General features: G+C 43.0%; 1 protein-coding gene across 1 annotated transcript in view; it reads left to right on the top strand.

Annotated features, from left to right (window-relative positions):
• The window catches only part of tnr (tenascin R (restrictin, janusin)), a 98,384-nt gene extending 79,303 nt beyond the window's left edge, over positions 1-19,081 (top strand). The window contains exons 24-32 of the mRNA XM_088429548.1: positions 2,585-2,704; positions 2,772-2,915; positions 5,981-6,111; positions 8,587-8,719; positions 8,933-9,084; positions 9,163-9,259; positions 12,532-12,693; positions 12,781-12,944; positions 15,023-19,081. Coding sequence (XP_088285674.1) covers positions 2,585-2,704; positions 2,772-2,915; positions 5,981-6,111; positions 8,587-8,719; positions 8,933-9,084; positions 9,163-9,259; positions 12,532-12,693; positions 12,781-12,944; positions 15,023-15,142 — 1,223 coding nt within the window. The 3' untranslated portion in view covers positions 15,143-19,081. The remainder of the gene's footprint in view (positions 1-2,584; positions 2,705-2,771; positions 2,916-5,980; positions 6,112-8,586; positions 8,720-8,932; positions 9,085-9,162; positions 9,260-12,531; positions 12,694-12,780; positions 12,945-15,022) is intronic.
• Positions 19,082-20,535: the final 1,454 nt, after the last annotated feature.

Raw genomic sequence — 20,535 nt, 5'->3', positions numbered from 1 at the left:
CGATTTCATCATGTCAATCTTTCATAAGTAGAGCTGCTTTTTACGTGTAGGTAGCCGAGTACGTTCCAAGCCCCCGATGAATTATTATTAAATTGTAAAATTGCATGAAAAACTGTAACAAATACATAGTAGAATTACATTAGTGCATAATAATCAAATTATATTAATTACACTAATTGTAGCAGTTGACAATATGGATGCAGTTTCCTTGTTTGCCTTGAGATGGTGCTGGTGTATAAATGATGAGTGCAGAGAGAGAGAGAGAGAGAGAGAGAGAGAGAGAGAGACAGAAAGGGAGACACCTTTTTAGGACCTTTAATTTGTATTTTTTTTTCTTTTTTACATTTGCAGTGATCCACAAATAATTCATTTTTGGGATTATTTTGAGCATGTAAATTGACCCACGTTTAGTTTGGGGTCATGCGAAGTGTTTTTTGTGTGATGTCATTGCTTAAGTGCTAACGACATGCTAACAACGCTAACATCAGACGCGAGGTATATTGCATGTGTTTTGATGTAAATATGTACAATGTCAATTACGGTAATGTTTATTCTACAGTGTATATTGTTGGTATGATGTTGCTGTAACCAGGCAGTTATTATAAAAAGAGTTTTAACCCACTAGTAAATAGCTTGCTGTCATTGTCATTATCCTTTTAAATACATTCTGCAGGGTCTCGAATGCATGGAAATCGACTTTCACATTGCTGCTGCTTACAATTCCTCACGTCAAACAACACACAAACTTTGTCTTTTTAAAAATGTCAGCAATATTTGTATTATGACCTTTGCGTAGCAATTCTTCCCCAGCTGTCAGTGAAGCATTGTGGCTGTAATAGTAACGACGGGTCACAGCCGGGGAAGACCGCTGCGTCCTCTCTACCCGGTGGACATAATGGCCACGGGCGGCGCACAAATTAGAATGACCTCGCGGTTGACCAGGACAGCTGGCGTACTGCTGGTCTACCCGGTGCAGCCAAAGACTTAGCAAAGCTCATCCTGAAGAAAAGTACATCTATTTAGGAAATGCAACGTCACAAAGGTACGTTCGAAATCGTCAAACGGACGAAAAACCGTTAGCGTCATACAGCGCGTAAAATAAATAAGTCCGATGATTAAGGACTCATCGTCATGTTTTTTGTTTTTTTTTTCGGTCCGGCCTGGCTCTATGGATTCCCCATTGCAGCTAATTGACTGAGTAAGCGGCTGCATAATTTGCTTAACCTTTTGGCAATTAAAGTAATGACTTAGTTCAGTTTCACTCATCTAGCCAAGTGATAAGGACTCGCACTTGCCGCAGTATCTCGATGAGACTGTTTTTTTTTTTCTAATTTAGAGGGTAGGACAGTATCAATTATTTTATACAAGCGTCAGTGTGCAGCGAGCGCCGTGTTCGGCGCCGCGGCAAAATAACATAGCTGCAGGCAAAATTGGGGTCGAAACATTGAGGCGAAAGGTCGGATGGAATTTAAATCCAGCGCTGGCATGTCCGACCGTCTGACAACGAATTTCAAAAAAAGCTCGGGCAAGAACCGGCATGCCGTTTCACGACTAATTTGACTTTAAGCATGATGTGGTCACAGTTGCAAAGGCTCCTTATTAACCCCGATGAATGCAAAATGCACGGGAGTCCATCATTTCCACTCAGCTTTGGCTGTAAGGGTATAATAACTGTAGCATATTTATGAAGCGTTTTTACAAAATTAGTCTCTGAAAGAGAAAATTGAGATGTGGAGATGCATGTTATCAGAGTTCTCAATAATAAGAGACTGGAGAAAAGGCAAGAGCCAAAAACCATCTTTTGCAAAAGAGGGAGCAGACACCAAGGTGATTTTGTGCTCTCCTACGCAGATTACAAAGAAGGCGGCCATATTAGGAATCGTTTATGTCTGTGTGAGTGAGCATGTGCGTGCGCGTACGTGCCAATATGTGCGCAAGCAACGTGTTTAACAGCCTGTTAATACTCGGTCTTGTTTATGAAGGCACTTTTGCTTAAAACTGGTTCTTTGTCTCTGTGTGCTCCGCGATTGGCTGGCAACCAGGTCAGGGTGTCCAAAGTCAGCAAGCCTGCGACCCTCGTGAGGATAACCGGTTGTAGTAAATGGATGGAGGGATGAAAATGACCGCCGCATTGTGAAAGCTGTCTCGCCGTCATCCCGCGGCTCCAGTTGGGCAGACGTGCGACGGCCGCTACCCCGAGGGCAACGTCGACCGGATTGAGAATCTCGTGTCGCCTGACTAGTCGGGAGACGTGAACGGGAACGAAGCACATAGGCTCTTCCCGGCCCTTTGAGATGTTCGTCATGGCGGCAGGGCGTGGAGCTTGGGGCCGAGGATACCCAGGGAGAGTTAGCGGGCGCTCACTTTTCTCTGGTGCGCGTGGTAAAAGAGTCTGTTCAGCCTCCGTGCTGCGGTTAGGAGATCACTGGCCATGCGAAAGAAAAGAAGGCAAGGTTTTACGAGAAACGTTTCTTGTCCATCTGGGATTACAGTTTGAACCCTTTGGATGCTGGGAAATAAAAGTCCAGGCGTCTACTTGCGTTTTTACGCGAGAGCTCTGAAATGAATGTCGCTATGTTTGTAGCCATGGACATGCCGTCAGAGTTGACGGCGCTCAACATCACTCCGCAAGGAGCCCTGCTGAGGTGGAATCCCCCCATGTCCAACGTCGACAATTACGTGCTGACTCTCACGCAGGATCAGGGTAAGTTGCGCACGCTCGGTATTCGGAATTGAGCGATGGCCGTCAACCGGGCGACGTTGCGTTTCAGTGACGGCCGATACGTTTGTGGTGGAGGGCAACAAGCAGGAGCATCAGCTGTCCAAGCTGACGCCCAGCTCGTCCTACTCGGTGGCCCTGTACGCCACCAAAGGGGCCCTGACCAGCGGCACGCTCATCGCCAACCTCCAAACACGTAAGCCCAGCCTTCCCTTAAGCCCCGCCTCCTTCTCTCTTCATTGATCCGTTGTACTTTTTCGTTTTGGATTGGTTTTTCATTTATTATGCTGTATATCTTTTTCGTTTTTAGTTTTGTTTCTATTGTTTTTGTTTATAATGTGGCACTTAGGCGGCACTTGACCAAAGTGCATTTTTGCAATGTTCTGTGCAAACGCACCGATGCATACAATATAGAATTAAACATAAATATAATCATTTGAAGCCTTGTACATGATAGTACTTATTTCGCTTTGAAATTAATGTTATTCAAACACAGATATGTGGAGGTCTGATTTTGAAAATTATAAGTTGAGCTCCCCTAATATGGGGATTGAAAATGAGGGAAAAAAAACTGGAAAAATATGGTCATTCTATTCGCCGTTCCGGGGAATCCTAAACAATTGTTCCACTTCAGCACAGCTGCAACTTTGCCAACTTTCTGAGGAATTATAAGAAAGTAAGAAAGCGGAGATCTTTTTCCCAGAGGAGGGGCGTCAACTTTTCCTGGTAGCAGAAATGAGATGCAGAGCTGCACACACCTGAAAATATAAATGAGGCTGACTGCATGTACAGTGTTGTGTTTTTATAGGCATTAATTCTACGTGAAGAATAATATAGCTGTGAAATCGATTAAAATATCAACTTCTTTACTGCGCAAAAAGGCTAAAAAATGTTGTTGTTGAACATGGATTTAGGAGGATGGCGGCAATGAGTGCCGATTTTAAAAAAAGGCAGATAATAGATTTATTTGGTTGTTAAATTTTATACTGGATGCTTGGGCAGGTACTCCTGAGAGACAATTTTTGTGTGTGTACAAGCAATTAAAAAGTCCATTTTCCATGAAATGTCCTCCTTAAATGGAAACGATCTGCCGTAAAACGTAAACGTGTTATTTCTTCCAAATTCATATCTAATGAAAGGACATCTGCTCACACTGCATTCATTTGCTACTTTGTGACGGCCAGAAATACCCCAAAATATTTCCGTAGCTTTTCACACTGTTTAGTCATTCGCCGGCAGTCAGTGGAGCCCGCTTAAAATGGCTCTGTAACGTCAAATGCCGTCAATGGAGCCCGGTAAAAATAGATCTTTGACGTCAAAAGCTGTCAGCGGCACTGAATGAGTTATAATTTATATCACGTTGCTTGGAAAAATAGGAAATGCATACTGCAGTCAAGAAATTGACATAGTAAATGAGTCAAATTCATTTTACGTTTTATGTTTTGGACTTGTAGAGGTTGTTGGCTCGTCACCTGTCTCTCGACCGGGCTTTGTCCAAAGACGTCTCTTTTTATAGTCATTTACCTTATTTGCGAGTGAAATTCCGGCGTTCGAGTGACCGAAATGAATCCAGACAATTTTGGGTAATGCGTGCAATGGAAATCGTTCATTATTTTGGGTGCGTTGTTACCTTCGAACGTTTGCATTTTCCTTATAATAATATAATTGATCTTTTTAAACCATTGCATGCTCATTATTAAATGGAATTGATCTTTGACGGCGCCGTCCCTCATCCTGTGAGGTTATAACCGCTTTCCAAAGCGCGAACAAACGATCCCATCTGCTCCCCCTGTTTATTCCATAAAGCATTGTTTATACTCCCAGTTAACGGCGGGCTCGATCCTATTCCGAGCCAAAGCGGCAGAACATCTGCTCACCTGCTTCAAAATCTCAATGGCCAAATAACCACTCGTGGTCAAATGAGAAGAAATATTGGCCGCTCGCCTCGTAAACGTCGCCGCGACAAATCTGACGATGAAGCCGCTTCGTTCTCGTGCCGCGTCGATGGAGTCTTCAGAAAACGAGAGGGGGGGATGAACACCATAAAATAGGGCTGTGAAACTCATTTTTATCGTGGGCCACACGGTAGTTCTAGTTTCTGTCAAAAATGCGTTTTGTGTCTACAACTGCTTGCTAACGCTAAAGCTAAAGCGCCATTTGATCTCATAGTATTGTTTTGATCTAAGTCATTGGAAATCCAGCCGCTGCGTTATAAAGGGGGGTTCTATTTGCAATTTTTTTTTCTGAAATTCAATATAGCGGAAAATCAACAAAAATACTTGTTCTCAAATTGAGTCTGTTGCAGCATAAAGAGATCACTTGTTTAATTTCAAAAATATTTGCCATATATTTCCCGATCTACTGTATGAAACTACTAAAGTCAGGGATGAACTTAAAGTCACATTTATGTAATATTCACCTAAACTGAATTAAAAAAAAAAAAAAAAAAGAATGTAAGGGTCAACTTGTACTTGAGAAATACGATAACCGTATTCCACTACCAAAAAAAAGAAGAAGTGAACCATTTTCAGAAAGGAGCAAATTGAACATCTTTACCTGGATGTCTAACGACCTGAATATTCTTTTAAGAGCCATTTTCCAAGGTTGTCCAAGTTTGTCCGGAGGTTCAAGAGTGAGTGCTTAAGATAAGCCCCGAAACTTCTGACTGTTTTCAGAGACTAACACCTGCAGATGAAGTGTAAAAAAAAAAAGAAAGAACTCTTGCAAGATGTTCCCGTTGGCGGTGCCGAGGCTTGTCTTGTATATTTAATAAAAGCGTCTGGAGATGGGTCGGGGCCGCTTTTCTACCTTCAAACCCTTCCCCCAAAAAGTCTTTCAATGACCTGGAAAGAAAGATAATTCGCCCACGCGCGTTTAGCTAGCTCACTCCTTTGAAGCTTTTCCCTTGTCCGCCGCGTCTCATTTCCCGAGGAGGAATTTAGGGCCCGCGAGGCCGCCTTTGCTCGCCGTTTTAGCGCCGCCGCATCTTGGCCTCGTCCTCAGTGAGTCACCGGCCTTTCATTAACTCCCGGGGGAAATTTTGACCCAACTCGGGTGGTTTTGATGTGTGGTATCAAAGGAAAAGCATCCGCAAAAAAAACTTTCTTGTTTTAAGCCAAGAAAAAAAAAATCTTGCCCAGCAAACCTAATTCAAGACGTATTTTCGAACGGTTTTATGAGTGCAACATCAAGTCGGGAATCCTTCATTTACGGAAGCAGAAGTTGAACGATGACGGCTAAAAAAAGGTGCGTTTTGGACAGCTATGGACGCCCCCGTGAACCTGACAGCCAGCGAAGTGAATCACCGCAGCGCGCTCGTCTCCTGGCAGCCGCCCGTCTCGGAAATCGACAACTACATGCTCACCTACAAGTCAACCGACGGCAACCGCAAAGTAAGGCCCGCTCATACTGCTTTTTTTTTTTTTTTTTTTTAGAATCCTGCACCAACAGAGTAACGCGCCTGATTGCGATTAGTGGCGACTGTCCAAACTCAAAATCAATACTTGGATAGCGTCTTTTTCAGTCTCCATATGTTTCCATGGGTACTGCCCCCTGGTGGCTAGTAAAACAAAACAGCAAATACACCGCATGTGACAATGTGACAAAAAAGCTGGCGCTGATGGCGAGTAAAATAGCTGTTCGAACTCTAAATGAATACTTTGATAGCGTCGTCTTATGTTTCCCTTTGTTTACTGGGAGATTGCCCCCTGGGGGTTAGTAAAAAAATAGAAGACACAGGGTTCAAACTGCGAGAAAAAAGTAGCGTCTTATATTCCAGAATCTAGGGTAATATAAAGTAATCCGGCAGTATGAGTGTAGAAAATGGAGATTTTACTTTTGGGCCATATCGCCCAGCCCTCGTTGAAATCACGTGTTGCTCTTTTGCCGCACATTTTTCCAGAGGTTCTTTTTACTATTAGCTCTTCAAAAGACATACATTATTAATGAATGAAGCAGCAGTTGGCAGTATAAAAGGTTGACTTTGATCTCTGGGGAGTCTTTACATCCGCCTGAAAATACTTGGAGCTATTATACTGCTCCTCGGGGACACTTTCAACGCAGACAGCGCGCCACTGCATATCGTGGATTTCCGAAGGAAAGCGGGCACACCGTTGGACGTTTTTTTTAAAGTCTGCTAGTTTTTTTGTCACGCTTGATCAGTATTTTGCGCCTGAGTCTGAGCCACCTGATTTTGAGCATCTACCAAGGTTGTCATGGTCCAAAAAATTGCAACAATTTCATCGAATTTAAGCTAGCTCATTTGTGTAAACAAAACGATGCCAACATGAACATTTTCGGGGGGTAGTGGATCTGAGATTTTTGAATGAACTGGGTGCCAGAAGTTGCATCTGGATCCTACTACACCACTTTGTGGCACATTATAAAATGAAGAGGAAAAAAACGGTATTGAAAGAAGTCTAATTGCAAAGTGACAGCCGGAGACGCAACGGGAAGGCACTTTGCCGCGTTTGGCGTTCTGGGCAATCGCCGTCGTTGGCGTTTCCCAGCCCGCCTCCTCACAGTTAAGAGACCTTCAGGAAAAGCGCTCCTCCCAATCCAAAGCAATTAGCGCAAGTGGGAGTGCCGCGTAACATCTATTGTGTTGTAAGCGTAACCAAACATTTTGAGGTCTCGCGCTTCACATTTGGAACAAAGTGCCGCATTTTGCCTCAAGGCTTTTCCAAACATTTCTCTGCCTCCGAGATTTTCAACTATTACAATGAGACGCTCATCTGACGAACAGGAGCGCGTAATAGATTGGACCCCCCCCCCCCCCGGGCCCCCGCTTTTATGTGCTGCCCCGGAACGATTACGCCTCACCTTCCGTTCACAAGGACAAGCAAAGGCCCGGGCGGCAAGTAAAGCGCACCTGGAAAATGGCCGCCTTCCCGCAGCTTTATATCATGCGGTAAACATCTCGTCTTGACCCTAAAAAAACGGCGGGTGTCCTTGGAGGCGCAAGGGAGACGCCGTTTACCAGCTGCTCCCCTGCATAATTCACTGCGACACATTGCTGGCAAATGTGGCGTGCGTATCGTCTTTCAAAACCTCTTCAATGTTTGATTCCAGCCGCTTCATATTTCATGCGCCCCCCAAGAAAAGTCTGTCGCCGGAGCTGCTTCGAGCGCACATTTATCCATCCATCGATTTACCGTAATTCCCCAAATATAGGACGCGCCCGTGTGCCGCCTCAAATTCTGGTAAAACTACAGCAAAACAGAAGAAATGTCATCTTTATCTGCATATTTTCTTGTTTTCATATCTATTTGTTAAGATAAGTGTGTTTCAGATTTCCCACATTGTGAGTGGTCAGTGAACGCCTCGCCAGTGTGATGTTGAATGGCAAGAGTACCATATCATTCAGTTCACTTTTTCCTTATACCCTGCAGCTTACAGTCCAACATGGTTTATCTGCCTTGTTTTTTAGTAGCCACCAGGGGGCAATCTGTTGAACCAAGGGAGACATAAGAAGGCCATCCAAATATTGCTTTTGAGTACTGAAAAGATGTCTCTGTACGACCTCTTTTCATCTGTGAAGCCCTTTGAGACTTCGGTGATTTAGGGCTATATAAATAAAATTTGACTGATTGATTGATTGATTGATATATCACTTGCTGTGAGGGGGCACTCTCCACTAGGAAACAGGCGCGTTACTCTTGGGTTGGTGCAGTATTCTAACAATCTGGGTGTCAGTTTTATGTTGAAAATATGGTGGCGCTCCTCTTCTAAACGTCTGCGTGAATATTGGACGTTAAAACCTGTTGGCGTGGCTTATAGTCTGAAATTTGTATAGAAAGTAACCTCATTTGACCTGGATGTTTATAGCAGCGTGAAAAAAAAATTGTGCCCGTGTTTTTATGCTCCAGGAGTTGATTCTGGACTCGGAGGACACCTGGATTCGCCTGGAGGGCCTGCCCGAGACCACCGAGTTCACCGTCAAGCTGCAGGCGGCCCGGGGTCTGGACACCAGCGCTGTGGTCTCCACCACCTTCACCACAGGTGCAATCAAGACACGCTGACGCGCATACTTTTGTTTTTGCAAATAAAATGTTATGCTTTTCAATTAAGAATTAAGAGCCAATTAATTGGAACATGAAGCGACCTAATGACTAAAATATTTTCTGCTGGATTTTGGACCGGTGTGGGGGGGGGGGGGGGGGGGGGGGGGGGTGTCCCTTTTTTGCTGCAATTCTCTGCAATTCTCCTCTGCAGGGAGTCGTCTGTTCGCCACGCCCCAGAATTGCGCCCAGCACCTGCTGAACGGCGAGACGCTGAGCGGCGTCTACACCATTTATGTCAACAGGGACCCCAGTCAGGGCGTGCAGGTGTACTGCGACATGAGCACCGACCAAGGCGGCTGGATTGTAAGACGGCGCCGGGCGCGCCTTGGCCGCCGCTCCGACTCTTACGTATCTTTTGCTCTCCTATTTCCTCTCGTGCAGGTGTTTCAGCGGCGTCAGAACGGCCTGACCGATTTTTCCAGGAAGTGGAGCGATTATCGGGTCGGCTTTGGGAACCTGGAGGATGAATTCTGGTTGGGTAAGACTCAATTCCCCGCTTCTCACGCTTCAAAAACGTCCGTTTTAACCCTCGTTAAGGGGAAGCGTTGAAAGAAGGCTCCTTGTCCCGCTAAGTCCTAGCGTGCTCTAACGAGGACATCCAATCATGTGTTTGCAATCAAGTTTCTTGTCTTGCTGAGACAAAATGGAAAAACGGAAAGAAAAATAAAACAGTTGACTTTCTTTTGGCTTTACCAAAAGATATCAAAATTGATCAAATTTGGAGCATATATAGCATATCAAAATTATAAATATTGCGTTATAAAAAAAATACTTTAAAACATTTTTTTTTAACTGAAATGCAGAGGTAAAAATGGAAGAATTTCCATGGGAATAAAGTTATTTTATTTTTTCCGTCCCCAAAAATGAACATTTGCAGTTTATGTGCTGTATAAGGCCCAGCAGATTAGAAATATTTTGATGATATTTTATGAGGAGGAAGCATGTTGCACAAAAACGCTTGATTTGAAATCACACCTTCCCCCACAACCTGAAAACATAAATCAACAACCCCCCCCCCCCACCCCCCACTCATGAAACAATAATCATATTCATGACTAAATGTGCAAATGAGATACCTTTCTGCAAATGCCACATTTGGTGTTGTTGTTGTTTTGAGGCAGATGATTACAGGAGATTATTGCATGAATATTTCATCAAGAACTTCAGAGGAAGAAAAAAATGTCGGGGTTATTTCGGCTTCTTGATTCGCCAAATTAAATACAACCGCGGGGAGTTTCTTGCTAATATCTCGCCATGACAATGCCTACTTGTCTGTAGAGTTTTTTTTTTTTTTTTCCTTTGGATCATGACACAAATCGGTTGAGGCGGGCGTCCGTCTTATTAGCGATCAGCGCGCACTAATAATGTGTCGTTTTTGGACGCGGAAGGCCAATTTGGAGCAATTTATGTTTATTCTTCAGCGCTTCGGGCTTTTAAAAGAAGCTCAAAAGGAAAGCGTAGCGCCATATTAGCGTCCGCTCGTACCGATCAATGTTGCGCTTGGAGTTGATTTGGCAAAGTGGAGCTGCCGCTACCGATCCAAATGTGATGTCAAATTGATGCAGAAGAAGAAAAATCAAAGCGGCGCTGTCTTCTTCTTTCCAAACAGGAGATTTTTTTTTTGTTTTTTTTTTTTCTTCGATCAAGCGCGTGTGACATTAGAAGCTAAAAGCCTGCGTGTGGCTTGTAGTGCACTTTAGGACTGCAGGCTGGTTCCAGCTTCTGATTGTTTTGCTTCTTGGGCCCAATAGGAGACGGAGCTTCGCACTTTTGCCGCTCTTAAAAGCGCTCCTTGTTTTTGCTGCACTCCGTGCCATTAAGCCGCTCCGTTCAGCCGGCAGAAAAAAAAAAGCACTCTCTCGTACTGCCGTGACATTTCTTATTATTAGTCAATATTATCACGAGAGAGACTTTGCGCTGATTTGATCGACTATAGAGCGAATAAACCGCCAGTTTTCATTTTGGGGCAACGAAAAAATATAATCATCGGCATGTAAATTCTTCAATTTTTCCCTCTGCCTTTTAGTTCTAAATGTATTTTTATCATTATAACGCCCTGAAATTTGGATATGCTCTATAAGCTCCAATTTCAAAGCAAGTTTTTATGGGGACAAGGCATAAACGCCGCCAGTTTTTGCAGAAGTGCGATTGTATAAAATAAATCCATAAATCAACAAAACAATATATTTGAAGGTTTTTTTTTTTGCTATTTGATTAAGAACAATAACTTTACCATTAAATGAAGTCATAATTCTTCGAATTCTTAAAATACTGTTGGCGCGCCTTATAATCCGGTGCGCCTTTCGGTAATTTGCTTTCTTCTAATGGGCTTTTTGCAGCGTAGTAGTGTAAGCCTAAGCCCGCTGTAGCTTCTATTTTATGCGCCTTATAATGCGGTGAGCGCTATATAAGAAAACACTTTAAAATGGGCCTTTCATTGAAGGTGCGTCTTCTAATACGGTGCACGTAATAGTGTGGAAAATGCGGTTTGCATACAAGAATGGTCCGGTGCCATTTCTCTTCCTTTGTGTCATTTTCACAATGTGATAACCCAGGGGAAGCGTGCTTATTATAATTACATCCTATCTTCATTTTTTTTTCTCTGCGTGTGCGCAATGACGCTAATAAAAAGCGACAAGGTGATTTTACTGCTAATGTTATGGGAGGTGAACTCATTCGCTTGTCAAAATGCATTTTTAAGTATTTGGAATAGAGAAGCGACTGTGAGAATGGTCGAGGAAAAAAAAATAGATGGTAGACTGATCATGCATGTTAATGCAAAGCGAATTAAAAGCGACTGAAGGTTATATTCCACTTTATTACAACGATTGTTTTTTTTTTTTTTCCTCCCTGGCACCTTTAGTGCCTTGGGCTTGTACCTGAGATTAGATTTGCTTCCCGGCGCCGCGCTACAGCAGAACGGGCGGCCCCTATCAGACCAAGCTTCGGGAGTATTAGATGATATCTGAGGAAAAGTCCAGTTGAAGGAGCGCCCGTAGATGGAGGCACCTCGGCTTCTTGGACTTGAATTGACTCGGATCAAGGCGGCGCCTTATCGCACGTCTCGACAAATTCCCGTCTGCAGATAGCCGGCCAGATGACACCCTTTCACAATGTCTCGCATTTTCCTGGCTGGCGGAACTCCATATTAAGGCCTTATCTACACGGAATCGAACTCGCGTAGTCTCCCCCTCGTTTGTGGACCAAATCATGTATTTCTCCCTGTACGAGTCCAGTTGTTTTTTTCTCATTTTCAACCCCCATATTCGGGGGCTGGACTTATTCCCCAATAACTCAAAACCAAAGCGATTTTCGAATTTTGAATAACATTCGTTCAAATGCGGAATAAGTCATTTACAGGGCTTAAAACGATTCTATATACCCCTAATTCTTTAGATCGGAGTATGTTTTTGAGTTTTTGCACAGATCACTGCAAAATGCACTTATTGCCTCTTAGTCGTCAACTAGCAGGCTGGGCGGATCATTTTTCCCGCAGACTTTGACGCATTATGAAAAGGAGAAGGCGGCAGCCCATAGAACGTGCTTGAATGTGGATGTGCAAAGTGTGCTAGCACGGCACATGGCTTTGTTTTAACATTTGTTTGGAAAGAAAAAAAAATGACATCATTGAGGAAAGGTTGAGAAGCACTGATTTGCGGAAAGGGCAAAACTGCATATAGATGTATTTTTTTTTATGGTTCCATCATTTTTTGTTGGGCCCGGAATTCACCATGGACTGTCACGGCGCAGGTTTGGACAACATCCAGCGCATCTCGGCTCAGGGCCGCTACGAGCTGAGGATCGACATGAAGGACGGGCAGGAGTCCGTCTACGCCACGTATGATAAATTCTCTCTGGGAGATGCCAGGAACCTGTACAAGCTCAGGATAGGAGAGTACAACGGCACCGCCGGTACGCGCACCCGAAATGTTGCAGCATTCCCCGTAGCCATGGCAACTAACGCGCGCTTGTGTCTTTGCGCGTTTCCCGCGAGGGCAGGCGATTCCCTCAGCTACCACCAGGGCCGGCCCTTCTCCACCAAAGACCGAGACAACGACATCGCCGTCACTAACTGCGCCTTGTCCTACAAAGGCGCGTGGTGGTACAAGAACTGCCATCGGGCCAACCTCAACGGGAAGTACGGCGAGTCCAGACACAGTCAGGTCGGTCCCAAACGGCGAACCGGCAAGCGCTAACCCTCGCCCGCTAATCCGGGGCTGTCAAACTCATTTTTATCCCGCAAATTATTTTTTTGTAAGCGTTTGGCGGGCCACAAAATGATGTGGCGGGCCGGATCTGGCCCCCGGGCCTTGACTTTGACACCAGTGTTTTAATCGGTCTGGCTATACAAACTTAAGAAAAACAATACCAGTTAGGATTAAGAAGACGAGTTTGACACCCTTGCTTTAATCCATTTCAATAGGTGTCAATCATATGCAGAGTTTCACTATTTATGGGACTACCGCTGATCTGTTCATCTTTCAATTAACTTGCTCTTAATTTGAAAAGAAAACACAAAATAAGTCGTACTACAATTTAGCAATGATTTACTTCATGTTCTAATTAATTTACTCTTTATTTGAAAAGAAAAATGCACTGTTCTTGCCGCGGCCTTAAATTAGATTTGCTGATTTTTGAAGAAACCATGTTTAAAATCTCCCACACCCCTTGAAGTGCCTTCATGTACTCGTCAACAAATGTTTTGTCTTACGCAGTTCAGCAATAAGTTGCTTAATGTTCCAATTAATCTGCTCTTAATTTGAAAAAAATGTACTAGAGTTATTATAACACATTGTAACCCACACACACAGAAAAGAAAAAGCATATTGCTCATATGCAATACAACGTACTATATGAGCAGCATAACGACATCATTTAATTGCATGAATAATCCAAATCTGGCTTTAATAGCCTCAAGTTATGCCATTGAAATGTCCTTCCTTTCAATTGCGCTTTATGTAGCGCGAGAGATGACGCGAGCAAGTCGTTTGGAAGCTTAACGGTCATTTGCGTGAAGCTTGCTCCCCGAACGAAAGCTTCCCGATCGCTCCGGTGGAAAGCTCCCCCGCCTAAGTGCCCTTGAGCAAGTCAGCGAGCGTTTCCTCCGCCGAAAACGAGGTTTGAAACGTGCTCCCGATGTCCCCCCGGGGGATAATTAGCTAAGTGAATGAAATTGAACGCGGAGGGCGGCCGCGCCGATTGGCCCGCCGCCGGAACTTCCGACGAAAGGTCGCGCTTCCCGAAGAGCGTAACTGCTCCGGCGGCTGTCCGCCCATTATGAGCCCTGATATTTATCGATCCAAAGGCTCCCCTGGGCCACGGCGCTCTGGGAATTGATTGAATTCATCCTGGAGCTGGCGGCTGAATTATGCGGAGGGGAAAAAGGCCACGCTTTATCACAGCTCTATGTCTGTGTGTGTGTGTGTGTGTGTGGATGGATGTGTGTGTGTGTGTGTGTGTGCGTGTGGCGCTCCTGACAAGCTTGTGATGTCACACCAAGTGGCAAAGCCTCGGGAGCAGGGGTCGGCAACCTCTAACAATCAAAGAGCCGTTTTGACCCGCTTTATCAGGACCAATCGGGAGCCGCAAACGCTCATTTGGATTTTTCATTGAATTTTTTCAAAGTTGAAGACAACTTGCAAATTTGCTTTTTTAGCCAGAAACTTGAAGTCAAATTGGCATTTGGCGGGCCACATAAAATTGATGTGGCGGCCTTGACTTTGACACCCGTTGTCAGGTTCACCTTTTAGACATCTGTGAGAAACACGCAAAGAAGGAAAAAAGGCATTTTTTGTCTAGTTCCTGCATGAGAAGAACAGAGATGCACTGCTGTAAAGCAGCCTCTGCGAACCCGATTCAGAAGTCTGTAACCACATGAAGGTTCCCACCCCAGAAAGAACAAAAAAACATGAACGGAACCTACTGTATTTTTCCTTGTGTGGTAGATTAGTGCCAAGCATTCTATTTTGTAGGTAACGAGTGAAGTGATATCTATCTCCGGAGGCCGTCCTTCTCACGGCCAAGTTCCGCTACCTTCTCGTAGCGAACGTTGTGCCTTCGTTCGTGCACTTGTTCATTGCAAGCAGTTATATTCATTTTAGCAAACGTATAATCTCCATTTTTACAAGTGTTCTGACACCCGTCGAGGTATGTCTGGCGAACTAACTGCCAATCAGCGATACGTGCAATAGATGAAAACTTTTGCAAAATGAAAGACACTTTTTTTGGTTTTGGCCGGCAGGGAATTAACTGGTACCACTGGAAGGGCCACGAGTTCTCCATTCCCTCGGTGGAGATGAAGATGAGGCCGTTTAACTTCCGCAGCATCAGCGGCAAGAGGCGGCGCTCGGCGCCCGCGTAGGCCGGGCCCGGACGGATCCAGGTTGGACCGCCGTTTGGATGAAAGGACCGTCTCATTGAAAACAGTGTGTCCATTTTCACTTGGCGGTTGAGAGTCAAAAAAAGAACTCTCACCCTTAAAAAAAACAACATGATTGTGTGAATGCTGGAAAATCCTTTTATTACCCCGTATTTTGCCTATTAAGTTCTTTGACATTTCTCCACCAAACCATTCCAACTTCAACATGTTCTGAAAATGCACATTTTTCAAGCTATTTTTTTTTTCAGACCTCACTTTGAGTTTTTCCACAATTCATCATTTCCACCCCCAAAATAGCCGTTCTTTTCCAACGGGGAGTTCCCAAATGTGTTCCTCTTTGAATTGTCATTGATTAGCATAAAAAGCCAAATTATTTTGGAAGTTCCTCCCAAATTTCTACATTTTTTCATTCATCTAGTTGTTCAGTATCATTCCATATAATTCAGTCATTCTATTATATTCACGATTCAACCTGATTCTGCCATTTTTCTTCCAGCTTTCACACGCGATTCCTCCAGAATTTCCTTCATTCCAGTTCAATCATAAGCTCGAATACAAATGTCATTTTTCTCTTTTATTTATTTACCTTTGAATTGCCGCTTTCGTTTAGCGTTCCACTTTGATTCCCGAAACGAAAGTAACAAATGGTGGCCAGCGAGCATCGAGGACAAAAAAATGGCCGGCGCTCCGTCCGCCCTGGCCGAGCCGTCGTCCAAAAAGACACACAATGTCATTTATTCAACTCTTTCAATGACAATTCTTTGCTTTTCTGTACAAAAACAATAACAAGGATGCCCTATACTAAGCTTTTACCAACAACTATAAAGGCCGGTACTGTAAGATATATATATTTTTATAACTGATATGGTGGCAACCGTCCATCGTATTTGAGTCGATTATGTGAAGAGGACAACACTTTGGCTCGCATGGGGGCGAAACGGGGGAACAAAAGACCCCTTTTAGGTGCGGTCCAAACCGGGATGAGATCCGTGCAAAACAGGCTTGCGAACGTGGAGGATCTCCATGTAATAGGGAGACAAAGCGGCGTAGGACGCATTTTATTTGGGATTTTGTTTTGCGTCTAATATGCAATATTTGTAGCGATGGAAGCGTCCCTCAAGCACCGGTGTTACTTTTTTAATCCCCTAGATGGCGCTCTTGCTTGACAAATAAAAACCAGTGCAGCGGAAATGTTTTTGAACCAAGAGCGCCAACTAAAGGAGTGGAAAAATATTACAAGTGCTTCACGAAGCTTCGTCGCTAAATATAAATGGATCTTTTTTTCTGTCTTTGTTGAATTTCTTTAGTAGTGGCTTTTTTAGATTTTAGTTTAGTGGCGATGGTTTGAATACCAAAAAATGAAGAGATTTGAAATGAGAAGTCAAAAGACGAGCATCGAGCAATGGCGGTCACGTTTTTTTCGGCCATGGACACATGGCGTGGTCGTAGGAATTGTTCATCTAAAACAATTAAACAGGGCATATTATGCTTTTCAGTCACTATTGTCAAATGTGTTTGATGAACCGTGATAACTTTATCACTTTTGATGCTAATGTTGCAGCCCTGACCCCTACTGAAACTAAGCAAATATAATTTTTTAAAAAAATATTTCAGTTGATCAGTCGCACCAAAAAATAACTGCACTTGCCTATTGTTTACATATTACCATATATTTTCCTTTATTGAATGGCATATTCATAATCTGTTTTCATAAATAGGGCGCACCGCATTATAAGGCGCATAGAATAGAAGCTACAGTAGTGGCTCGGCTTGCGCTATGCGTCCACTAGATGGAGCTTCGCTTAAGGGAATGGCAACAAAACAATCAGATAAGTCAATCAAACTTTATTAATAAACAATCTGAAAATAAGAATGTGTAACCGTTTTTTCATCAAATTGCAACCAAAAACCGCATCAAAATATATTGCTTAGTTGAGTTAGAAACAATTTCTGAATTTATTTGATAAAATGGCACTTTCCTTGACAAAAACAGATGGATATTGCGCCTTGTGGCCATATAAATTGCAATAAAAAAGGTTTTTGGGTGCGCCGTATAGTGTGGAAAATATGGTAGTGTTTTTTTCAGAATTTGACAATATTTTGGGGTGGTCAGACAGCCAGCAGAAAACATCTCAAAAATGGACGACGGGCCACGGTTTGAACCCCATTTTTGCATAATATGCCCTATTTAAATCTGCAACCTGACCTCAAACTGCCAACAACAATTTTGTCCCGGAGATTTTTGCTTAACACTCAACTCCGACTCATTTAGTCTTTTAGACGTGACCGCGTGTCGCCTTTCCGTACGCTCCTCTTTTAGAAGCCGCCTGACGCCAAAAGCATTGGCGCGCGCCCAATCGCGCGCGTTTGCCCGTCCGGCTCCTTTGACTCGTTGCCGATCCCATGATCCAAGCCGGTCGCCTTTCCCCTGGTTGCGTTCAGCGGGCGCCTCCCTAGCGCCGTCTTCCGTAGACTTGCGCCATCTTGTGTCCTCTCATTGTATAACCGCTTAGAGCAGGGGTGTCAAACCCGTTTAAGCAGGCCTCACGGAGGAAAATTATTTATGTCACTTTAAAACAACGACAACTAATTAAAACTACGTCGCCATTAATCATCAAATATTAACGTTGCTATTAATTATAAAACATTTCAAGTTTACTAAAAATATCCACTCATTTTTGATCATTTTTCATCTGACGGGCCAGATCAAAGCCATTTGCGGGCCAAAACCGGCCCCCGGGCCGTATGTTTGACACCCCTGGCTCAGCGCCAGTTTGTCTCCGGACGTCTTCAGGAACGTTGAATGTTTGTTGAAATGCGAGGGATGTACTGTACGTCGTGTCGGATTTGGCTTCATTTGACCTTTCCAATTCTCAGTATTTCGTAGAGGAAAAAAAAAAAAAACCTTTCCGGTTGTCTTTTGATTGTATTTAGTGAAACCGATTTCCGGTTGGAAATGAAAACATGAACATTACCACGGAGTTCACCACGATCTGTTTATGATGATTACAATTTGAGTTCATTTTGCGATGGATCGACGATGACAATGATAGGCCGATTATCGGCGCCAATTTCTGGCATTTTGACGAGCGTCGTATAAAAAAAATATATTAAATCAACTTCAGGGCCATAATTGTTTAAATTTTCAGTTGACTTTATAAGACATTCTGCGGACTTCTGTTTCAGTTTGGATTTTAAACAAAAGCAAGTGAAATTTTAACATTTTTGTGGGTTTTCCTCATTCACTCCCAAAGACACATTTGGACTTTTTTTGTCTTTCTTTCTTAAATAGTCCAGACATTCAGTTCCAGCCACTTGTATGTATTTTTTACAAGTGTTTGGCAAAAGGAATTAAGAATTATGTAGGCACTAAAGTATTTGATTACTTGATGTCCTAAAAGTATGAAAGTAATTGATTACTTCAAGTACCAATGAATCACTTTCAGCAATTCAGTACAAAAGTATGTCATTACTTTAGCTACTATGTATGGAAGTAATCAATTACTTAAGTAAAGTAAAGTAATCCAGGAATCGATTACCACTTAACGAACCGTCTTTGGAATTGAACGAAAAAAAACAGCATCGGTCTATCGCAATCTTGCGGTCACAACATCCATCCAAAATGCAACAATTTGACTTTTTTTTTAATGTTCTCATCACACTTTACTTTAGGTGAACTTTTGTACTAAGTTTGACTCTGTACTTTCCGCAAATTTGAAATGCCACCATGTAAATGTCAAAGTTGCAAAATCTACTGTTGCCTGTTGAAAAAAAACAAAAAAAAGAGATGTAAGACATGTTGAGGATGGGATTTGTTGGATATCCTTGCTGTCAAAATTTAGCACTAGTTTGACAAACGTGTACTATATTTCTCCTTTTTTAATACATTTTCTACATATTAATAAAATATTCAAATAGCCAGTTCCATGTTTTCTTTTGTTTGTTTTTTTAAGATAACATAAATGTTACAGCTGTTTTAATTTTTCTTAATGGGGCGCTTTTTAACATCTAAAGGGGTTATAGAAAAACCCCCAAAAAGTCTTCTCACCTATTTTCAAATAGAAGTCAAGCGAGGATAAAAAGTTTTCCTCCGTTAACTCATTCGCTGCCATTGACGGCTATAGACGTAAAAGTTCCATTTTTCCCGGGCTGGCAGTGAATGAGTTCATTTCAAATATTAGATTGTTGAAGTTTTGAAGGCGTTTTTTTTCCCCAGTGGAAATCTGAAGGTTTTGTGTTGTCGCCGCCTTGTTTTTGGAACCGTTCATAATTCCTTTCACCTCGTCTAAGGCCTTAGTTCTAACTTGGAAAAAAAAAACGTATCCCTGAAGGAAACTCGCGCACGCAAGGGCCCGCTGTTTCATGATTATGAAATGCCAGCGGCAAAGGGGCGGATTGGGCGCTTTGAGACGTTTCCCCTTTAATCAGCGTGTATTCAAATGATGGGCTAATTATGCGTGCAAGCGTCAGGTCAGCAGAAACAAGCCGGTGACTAATCGGCGCCAGTGTCGTTTAAAGTGAACGAGCTTAAGAAAAGGTCAGAGCAGTCAAGTCCACTGGCCTTATCCTTACTCCTGAAAACTCCCTTCCTCATTTCCACCATATTAAACATCCGCGGCAAACATATTACCCGCGTTTCCTCTTTTTTTTTCTCTCTGTCACCGCATCGGCGACGGTAGCGTATGTGGCATTATCGTCAGGGTTCGTTCAAGGTCTGAAAATTTCGCCCGATGTTCCAAGAACATTAAAACCATTAACACTCCTGTTATTCCGCGGGTCGAACCGACCCGTCTGAACATCAAAGTAAATGTGTTTGTGAATTTTGTGAAAGAATTTTGGCACAATGCAATATATATATATATATACATTTTTTTTAAATAAGCTAAACTCGGGTCAAAATGACCCAGGAATATTATTGCTGCTCCTGATAGGGGAACGCAGGAATCACAAGATTTGTTAGTTAGCAGGATTAAACGCACAAAAAAGTTTCAGAAAGTCTTAGTTAATTAAACATGACACTGGGTCAGATTGACCCCGGATTGGTTTGCTTTTACAGACAAACATACGAGTAGAAATTAAGTCTTCCATTTGTACTTTGTGAGAGAGTTTCCAAACAAAAAAACGAGCTTATGACACATCTCCGGGTCATATAGACCGAGAGACTTTATTACTGCTCCTGATGGTGGTTAGAAAAGAATCTCACGATTTATTTATTTTTTTTACTCTAAAGGCACAAAAGCTTCTGAAACTTTTGGTTAATTGTACATGACCCCAGGTCAAATTGACCCAGGATGTTCTTACTATTGCATACAGATACAACATACAGATACAAATGGTGTTTCCATGTTACTTTGTGAGTGAGTTTCCAAACATAG

This window comes from Hippichthys cyanospilos, chromosome 12 (genome assembly GCF_059441005.1).
Source record: "Hippichthys cyanospilos isolate Australia breed blue-spotted pipefish chromosome 12, RoL_Hcya_1.0, whole genome shotgun sequence".
NCBI classification, from domain to species: Eukaryota; Metazoa; Chordata; class Actinopteri; order Syngnathiformes; family Syngnathidae; genus Hippichthys; species Hippichthys cyanospilos.
This window is presented reverse-complemented; position numbering and strand designations above follow the sequence as displayed.